Source organism: Penaeus japonicus, unplaced genomic scaffold (genome assembly GCF_977035675.1).
Source record: "Penaeus japonicus unplaced genomic scaffold, GWHDUDI00000001_assembly GWHDUDI00000009, whole genome shotgun sequence".
Lineage (NCBI taxonomy): Eukaryota > Metazoa > Arthropoda > Malacostraca > Decapoda > Penaeidae > Penaeus > Penaeus japonicus.
In genome coordinates this window covers 14,790,908-14,800,907 of record NW_028234411.1, presented here as the reverse complement: position 1 = coordinate 14,800,907, position 10,000 = coordinate 14,790,908, and the positions used below count along the sequence as shown (strand labels likewise).

The window sequence follows — 10,000 nt, the reverse complement described above, 5'->3', positions numbered from 1 at the left end:
ATATGTATACATGTATATATATATATATACATTATATATATATATATATATATATATATATATATATATATATATATATATATATGTATACGTACGTGTGTGTGTGTGTGTGTGTGTGTGTGTGTGTGTGTATGTATATATAAATATACAGACAAACATTCACACAAAGAAACAAATAAACACACACCCGTTACAGTAATCATGTTTCATTGATTTGTTTTTTGCTGCTAAATTGATACTTTTCAAGATATACTTTTAACCCCTTCACTCCGGGCAGTAGAAAACGCTCCTCGCGCCGTATCCGAGCTGCCGGCGCGCGCCAAATTTTAAACGTCGCTACTGAATATGACAAGTTTTAAGCCAAAACCTCTACAAGTTTATAGCCAAAACCTCAATATAATCATCATGTGTTATATATCAAAATATGCATAGTTAACCTCTTCCCCCATGTGCATGTGACAAGTTATTTACATGGGTTGGGAGGAAGATGGAAAGAGTGACCTTGGTGGGAGGCCTCACTCAGATAACCAAAGAAAACAATTGAAATAGTATGGTAAACTAATCATAATAAGTTTTAGATTTTTACATAATGTTCCATAAATAAATAATAAAATGATTGCTAGCAGGGCCCATCAATGCCTCCCCTGGTATAAGCGAATCCCACTCTTATGTAATAAATTATTAATAATGAAAGTCGAGTAATATATCGTATCATATCCGACCTCTATTCTGAAAGATATCGTACAGTATCCGGAAGAAAGAAAACGCAATTCCACCAGAACTGAGCCATGACGCAGTATGCGCATCCTCGGGTTTGATGCGAGCGCTGCGATGACGCAGTATATGCGTCATCGTGTTGAAGGGGTTAAAAGTTTTGAATATAAAATGAAGACTAAAATTATGATTTGTAGTTAGGGTGGTAATCCAAGTGAGTGAACATCCCTGTTATAACATACTATTCTTTTGAGTTATATTCTGTAGTTGAAGTATCATATTTTGGTAGAGTATAATTGAAAAAGCTTACAATATTAAATAAAAGGTCAGAAGAACCAGTTGGACAAATCACCCAGAATCAACGTGAGAATCAGATGAGAACACATTTGGGGCAAAAGCTTTTAACTCCCTGAATCAAGGTAAAATATCTTTGTAAATTGTTTTTGGTTATTCTACCATGATGTAACCCAAAAATGTGAAGAATTAAATAAGATGTAACTAAACAACAAAGAGAGAAGGAAAGAAACAATTATACCTAAAGTTTTTTCACTTAAATCATTCTCTAGGGTATATACACAAGCATGAATCTCTCTATTCCTCTCGTAACTTATCTGTGTATGTGTATCAATATATATATATATATATATATTGCACATACACACACACAAAAAAAACATGTACATATAAAAAACACACACACACAAAACACATGCCTGTTTACAAGTTTCGTAGCATCAAAACTGAGAGGTCTTTACAAACTCTGCTTTTTGTGCCAAATGTGCAACCGCCATGACATTTTCACTCCCAATTCAGGGTGTTTGCTTCAGCTAGTGAGCTCATTTTGTTTCCACTTTATAAGGTCAACGACAGAGGCCCTCTTTCATAGTGAAGGAAATCGCCTCTCAGCTCTATACTGATACTACTACAGTCAACATTCGACACTGCATATAACCCATTTATCTAGATACCAGTGACCTAAGAAGATATACAGAATAAGTCACTAAAATTCATCATATGACTAGGAGCAAACACTCAAGATAATCATGATAGAATGTTATGTATATTTCTTAACCCACTCATGATGGCTGACATAGTATCACATCCCACCAGATGACAACCTATCACGTCATAATTTCTTCCTCTACATACACGTTTTACATAGTTACATACATATATACCCTATATTGAAATGCATTACTGCATTCTACCATCTTTCTCACAGTTGCATTTGCTTAGACATATTTTCCTTCCTTGACTAGACAAAATAATGTAAAAAACACAAAAACCACAACTTATCATTCCACAGAATCGGGTGGGTCAAAGTGCTTTGAGAGGCAATGCACTGCATCATGCTGTGAGAGAGATCTCATCTTGAGGCTGTGCACTCTTACCAGTGAAAGCAGCATTGGGCAGAAAAACGCCATGTCACAAATGAGCTAATAGAACAATATGCATACTTGTACAGACATATAAATACACAATGTCCATTAATATGGCAGTGAAGCAATAATAATTGAACTATTTCTGCTATATTTGTGTCGTGTCTTAATTGACGTAAGGCGTTTCAAACCCTTAGAGTTCATCTGTTACATGGCAAACCATACGTTTGTAAGTACATCAATTAACTGTCATTTTGAAACTACAAGAATAAAACTTAAGCACACATACCTGCTGGATTTGGCTTTGCAGATACAGCAGCCTGTGGTTGACCTATACACCTTGGGTTTGTGGAAGGAAAACATTTTGTCTGTTTTGTGGCTGAGCCTGAAAATAAAGAGAAAACAAATAGAACACTCAAGTTAGTCATTAAATTGCACAAATACAAATATCTTTTTCATAATTCCAATTCTGTTGATTTACAATGTATGAATAATCAAAGGTGTTGAGTCACTGCAGCTGCAGATTACACAGGGCACATTATCAGTGACATTACACCCACACAGATAAGCACATTTCCTTCACTGTTATTAGACAGAATCATTGTCTTCATCAGAATCTCTTGTTTTTACACGAGTGAACACCAACACAGATTCAAACACTATATGTGAATCTCACACTGAACATTTTACATACACAAACTTCACTCCAATAATGTATTCCAAAATCCACACTAGGGTGTTTTCTCACATCAAGACTTCATCGCCACCAATGGAAGAAAATTTCAGAGCGCTGTTCTTGTGACCATTTTATAATCTTTCACATCATCCCAGCGCACTTTCTTCCTGTCTATTCCACGTAGCAAATGCCCAGAACCTTTCAGTATTGATATACACAAATGTTGATAGTTCTAGGTTTATTCAAACAAGTCACACATGTAATTAGAAATCACACACTATACTTCGGCTGACAACACTGTCTGCCAGTATTTTTTCCGTTTTCAAGTTATGGAACCGCAGATCACCGCCATCTCTCTCGAACTTTCAATCAGAAAACTGAGCTTTGCACAACCAACTACTTATTGGTATTTCCAAATGGCTCCAGTAACGGCGCTTAACTCTTCTTTACTACAACTTGATGTAATGTCAAAAAAGAGCTCCTTCTAATCACGAATTCACCCGTATAATATATGAAATGCATCCGCTCACTAACTTGCATCATTGGTGAGGCACTGCTGGTGTGGGTGTCGCAGCAGGAACCCAACTCATATGTTTCACTTCATATCACGACAAAGTGGCACATTCTATGATAAATACTTATTCCGTTACCTTCTGTATTGCTGATGATGCACTGATTAAGTTGTCAGCACTCAAAGAAAATAAATAATTATAAAAATCGAGGATAAAGCGCGGAGGGATACCCTCTCTCTCACAACGCGCAGCAAACTGAAGGCGAAAAGCGACCATGGGGGAAGCCCAGCCCGACTTCCTGTGATGCCTCCATTCCCCCACTCCCTGTGCTAACTGAGAGGAGAGGGGACTTTTGATTCAACCATTATTTCACTTAATACTTGAAGACATGTCTTCTGGAGAGAGAGTAATATGGCCAAGGCATAAATCAATCATACTGCAATGTAAAATACAACATATTTTCATTCAATATCCTACAATCAGCATTTTTCAGAAATCGACCCCCTTCACGGTGCCTCAAACACTCCAGAGCAATCAGCTGGTCGTGACGTCAGACGGATGACGTCAGTGGACCTGACGCGTGCCGGGTCCACCAGTTACTTTCGCAGTTGTGAGGAGAAACCCCTGATCCACCAATGAGAATGCAGCTACCTTCAAGGTTTAGTCGCTCACCACTCACGGGCGGTGGGAGATGACGTTCATGAGGTCTGACGTCACGTACTAGCACCAATCAAAAGGAACGGACTCTGTGACGAAAGCACTATGACGTAGAGCGTATTGATAGCCAAGCGGCAGGTAGACGGGCTAGCTGGCGTACGCACAAATATGGCCCTGTCCATTGAGCGGTGCTGTGACCCACATCCAAGTACCGGCTGCACTAGCTCTACTCATAAAGTTAGTTCCATCATTATACTACTATCTCTTCAAGAAGCATTGGCTTGGTACAGCCACTAACTGATGTCGCAACCGATCGTCTGCACTGAAGCAATTCCACACTTCCTAAAACAGCATACGTTATACGTTTGCTTTAGTTGACAACTCTCGCGGTAGTAAGTGAAATGTGTGAAATTAAACCATACGCCTGGCTTTTGTGAAGTGAGGAAAAGAAGCTGAAGAATTAAAGTGGTACAGTTTCCTGTAATGTGACTTTCTATTCTCAGAAATCCCAGTTATCATACATACGCACCACATGCAAAATTCCTTTGAAGCATTTTACAGCAAGCTAATTTTCAGAGTGAAATAAAAGTGACATCGTCTCAACTCAGAAAACGATCGGCAGGTACTAATAAGACATTGTCAAAATAGTCTCTGCACACTCAACCAGGATAGTTCATTCCTTGACTTAATGAAAATAAAATCGGCCAGCCTATAGCCCTCCCAATTTGAACTACAACATTTCATTTATGTGAAACACAAACCGCACCCCTAGTATCCCGACTCCTACTTTCCAATATATGAAGAAAGTTGACAGAACGACTTCCGAGCCACAAACTTCCTATCACTACGTGTGACATGCGTGCGTTATACGGGGTTGAGACTATGGTCAATCATACACTGCTGATGGCTGCTAATGGCCCTCCCAAGTAAGAAGAGTCGGCATCATTACACATGTAAAATCACATGTTCCAAGTCTTCCAAATGGTCTCTTACAAAACAGAAAGAAATACGTTTCCTCATGAAGATCTTTTGCGTTGTCTTAATATTTACCCGTATGGATATATCCCCTAAATCTTTTCTCCGACCTTGGCTAAGCATGAGTTCAGAGACCAATGGAATGGCGGATAGGTCTCAATGCCATCTGTAAACACAGTAAAGAGTAGAAGGACGTCTTGCTTCAGAGAGACCAAAGACTCTTTTTAAAAGCAAAAAATATACTATGAATACTGGAGTTGGCCCGAATAAATGAGACATGAAGGAGCAAGCTATAGCTATGCTTGGAGACGACAGCAACTTCACACTAGACAAGAGCTCAGTCTGGTTGCACGTGACTTGTCTGACTAACCTTGGTGCTATCGCGTGGCTCACGTGACTCGGATCACCAACACAACACTGGGACGTTCACACAACAAACAAATAAATATATATATATATATATATACATACATATATACATATATATATATATATATATATATATATATATATATATATATTGTGTGTGTGTGTGTGTGTTGTGTGTGTGTGTGTGTGTATGTGTATATATATATAATATATTATATATATATATATAAATATATATAATATATATAATATATGTGTAAATATATATGTAATATGTATATATATTATATATATATATGTATAATATATATATGTATATATATATATTATATATATATATATATATATATGTATATATTTATATATATGTATATATATGTGTGTATAAATATATATGTGTGTATAATATATATATGTATACATATATATTATATGTATATATATTATATATATATAATATTATATATATGTATACATATATATATATAATATATATATATATATATATACTATATAATACACACACATACATACATACATACATACATACATACTTAGATAAATACACACACACACACACACACACACACACACACATATATAAGTACATACATATGCACGCCCGCGTGCATATGTATATATAAGTATGTATGTATGTATGTATGTATGTATGTATGTGTGTGTGTGTGTGTGTGTGTGTGTGTGTGTGTGTGTGTGTGTGTGTGTGTGTGTGTGTGTGTGTGTGTGTGTGTGTGTGTGTGTGTGTGTGCGATGAAAACAAATGCCATAATCTATGTAAAGAAAAGCCAATATAATGCCAATTGAATCTTAAAGTCTTCGGGTAGTGTGAGTAGTGTTTATGTTTGGGAGGGAGGAGATGCTTGATGCAGTCAGCCCCCCCCCCCCCCCCAAAGTCACGTGTATGTACCTTTCTGCTCCTTTCCGCGCTCATTCCGTCTGGCAAAACAATAAACAGTATGTATAAATGTGCTATGGGTGAACCACGACACAAAGCTGGCACTGTTGGTATGAAATATCATTAAATCTGTTTTCTGCTCTGACAAGACCACCTAAGTACGAAGCCCTTCATGAGTTCCATAGAGGCAGTGTGCGCACTTCCTCGTTCGCTTGGAAACCCAAGTTACCAAGATACATGCGTCATCAATGCTTACCCGAAGTAATTTGTAACCTGCTTGCCCCTAAAAATTAACAAAAGCAGGAAGTAAAGCCATCTCTTCGACGTATCCAGTATCCTCATACATAGCATGCATTTAAATGACGACACTGGAATAATTCACAGCAATAACAACAATAACAAGAACAATAATATAAAATATAATATAAAATAACAAAAATAAATTTTGCACGTACAATTTAAGCGCTAATCTGAGCCACTTTGACACCCTGGCAGATAAATTCTACAATAACGAGGTGAGAGTTATGCATAAGGCTGTAGCAAAGTAAGCGTCGAGATCAAACTGTATGGACAGTGAAGCCAGGTGAACTACGATGGCGACTGATATGGTCAAGAGTGATTCACAAGGCCAAGTGTAGTCCAGTGACCAGGTGGGCTTCCCTCCTGGTCCACGTATTCACTCGACACTTGCTCGAAATAGGGACTAACCGATCACCGCGTATTGTTTATCGCCCATCATAACAAAACATTTAGCGAAGTTGGGACACGACGCGCCAAGTCAAGTGGGTACAGACTGGGAGTGACGTCATTTGATGGTACTTGTGTGGTAAATATGAGCGTAATGACGACGGTTATATGTCGCCAGGCAAACATCTGTTTGGATTATACTAATTACATCTAAGTGTTCCTCTTTGGGGTAAATTGTCCCAAGATAAACTAAAATGTCATCAATTTCTCGGATTCGAGGTGGAAATGCACAGCTCATGAGGCAACGCGCAATGGATGTAAACAGTCTGGTTGGGATCGTCAACCCGACTGTCCGCGAGGGCAGGTGTGGCAAAATGGCGGGAGGGGAGATGGCGGAGGTTGGGTACGAACGGAGAGAGGGGGGAGGGGGTGGCAGACACTGGAGCGGGAAGGGAGAAAGGAAGGGGTGGGGGTGGGGGGACACACGTTCGCACCACGCCAACTTCGCTCTTCTTCCCTCAGAGAGGCCCGTTCAAATAGCCCTTCGGCTCTTACCAATAAGATTCACTTTCCTTTGCTGCCGACGAGGGAAACATGACCCTTCGACCAGCTTTGTTCTGATTCCCGGTATTCCATGCCCAAGCTCTTGTCCCGCGCTCCTACATAAAGGCGCTGATCATAACCCAAGAATTAATCGGATGCAAAACGAATATACTTAATAATAACATTCTGATAAATCAACTTAAAAATATATGTATATCTGCGAAACAATCCTTCTGAACAGACAAGCCACTTTTCATTTCATTTGACATGTAAGTACATATCACCGAATTATCTGCTTAAAGTACTGTATCAGTGGGGAGCACTGAAATAATTCAGCCGCAATGAAGAGTAAACAACCAAATGGTGTATATATATATATATATATATATATATATATATATATATATATATATATATATCAAAGTTTCTGGGTAACTATTTCGTGGCGAGTCATCTGTTAGGAAGTAGGGATGTTGTCCCGGGACCAACAGCAGGCGCAGCTGTTCTTTGTTTCTGGTGCGCCGCTGAACCGCGCACTTATGTACATAAACCCGCAAAACATTCTTCGTGATGACAGTTTCTTTAGCTCATTTCGAAAGTCTAGGTGAACATGGATTTTCTTCACAATACGAAAAAATGTACTATAGCCAGATAAAAAAGACACGGGGCACCTATTTGGAGTTGGGCAGATGGGCAAACCACGGCGACAGTGTATGGTTTACCCCCTCAGAGGTATATATCCCTCAGCTGGCAGGCACGTGCTCTGATAAAGCGGGTACACAACACGCGCGGGCTGCCCTGCAATAACAACTGCTTAATACAGCTGTGCGTTCGAAGTAGCTCAATGGCTACGGCCCGTGAATTTAATTTGGCATTAGGTAACAGTTCATTATTAAGCATTATGTGGCATTTTCATGATCTTGTCAACAGAAACATGAATTCCTGTCAATACAATGGTAATGGTTGAAAACTTTGATGATGATGATTATGTTCATAATTAAAAAATAATAATTGTATGCATGTTATGGAGAACGATGATGGCAAAAAAGGTCTTATCAATGACGGAATGGAATTCATTCATTTTGGATCGAGAACCAAACAGAAATCCGAGGAAATTTCACTGCATTAATTGCCTCAATATAAACACCTTCCAACTTCGTGCTAAGTACGTGGTCACAAATCCTCAAGCTGGTAGATGGACATTCGATCCGACAGACGCAGGTGAGGGCCAGGTGCCCGCCAGCTGTGTTTCTACTGGTCATATCAATGGATGAATGGAATGACAGCCAACGCGGAACACTGAAGTTTATACAGCGAAACATAGTGATGGAATGCAACAACCATGGGGCTATCTGGTTTTGTACGATGGCAATTTGATACAAAGGGTATTGAAGTTAACTTTCTAAGGAGAGAGGTCTCCTTGGACGACGAAAAAGGTTAAGTTATTTCTGTAAGTGGATGGCCTGTAAGGTAGGGGAGTACTTGTAGTATTAATAAAATTACTGTAGAAACCAACAAATCATTCCAGATATATATACGTCTGCTAGCGCTAGGATACATGCTATCAAATAAAATATCGAGAAGTAAATGTAGGTTGTCGAATATGCCAATCGCTTCAGAACAGGTATGGTAGTACTAGAAATGCAGTAAATATAAGCTATGTTTGTGTGTCAAGTGTTAATCTGGGCTTGGCACTGTGCCCAAGTGTGAAGACGCGGCCTCCCTGGCGAGCTGCTCTGTGACGCAGCCACCAATAATATCAGGTGACAAGACGCTCTGTGCCTCTAGCAATGCTGTACATGCTAGCTATGGCACGCGCCTCAATTACCTTCCTACAGGTACTCTATGCAGTCCGCTACTAACCATGTCGATAGTGTGCTACTGCTGCTGCTGCCGTTGTTTGGTGCGTTCTGCTCCATCTTACTCGTCACGTTTACTCACGAATATTACGTAACAATTTCATTCCTATGTTCCTGAATCTCCCCTCTTTTTCACAGCCCTGTTCTTCCTATGCGATAAAAATGAATTAAATGTTCCAGGCTCACATCATGCACCAACTATGATGGTTTACGTTACGAAAGTTAATTTACATATGTCAACTTCCTACGAGGAAAAAAAATCGCCTTTAAACGAGCTCTTGCATAATCAACAAACAGCAAAGCTAGAGAACACTTCCTTTTGTTGCATTCTCAATCCGTGGCACTGGAGTGGATATTCATATTCGAACCTTCTTTCTTCCAGCTCCGACCGATCCGTTCCGTTCCACGTATAGCCATTTCTCGGAAAGGCCTGTCACCGATTCCTCTTATCAGATAAGCAGATAGCTTTGGTGCATCGAAAAATATTCTACGTAGCAATTCAGTGCATGTTAAGCTTGTAATCATATTTCTGTTACAAACGTGAATAATGCTTATACAGAACTTTAAATTTAAGTTGAATCGGCTAACATATCGCTCGGTGGGGGATACGATTGCATTAAGTAACAAATGTGTAACTGTTGTTGAACTACTTTAACAGGTGACTTTGAATGTGTGTTTATACATTTAATCATGTAGCTAAATACATGTTCATT

General features: G+C 39.0%; 1 protein-coding gene across 7 annotated transcripts in view; it reads right to left on the bottom strand.

The window, feature by feature from the left end:
* Positions 1–10,000, bottom strand: part of LOC122242670 (SIN3-HDAC complex-associated factor) — a 58,557-nt gene that overhangs the window by 12,447 nt on the left and 36,110 nt on the right. For 5 of the 7 annotated variants that reach the window (XM_086539763.1, XM_086539765.1, XM_086539764.1 and 2 more), the window contains one exon: positions 2,383–2,478. In XM_086539763.1, the coding sequence (XP_086395889.1) occupies positions 2,383–2,456 (74 nt within the window). In that variant the 5' untranslated portion in view covers positions 2,457–2,478. Of the gene's footprint in view, positions 1–2,382; positions 2,479–3,303; positions 3,612–10,000 lie in introns of those variants that run through there. The other 2 variants (XM_043000020.2, XM_086539767.1) reach the window with 2 other exon arrangements.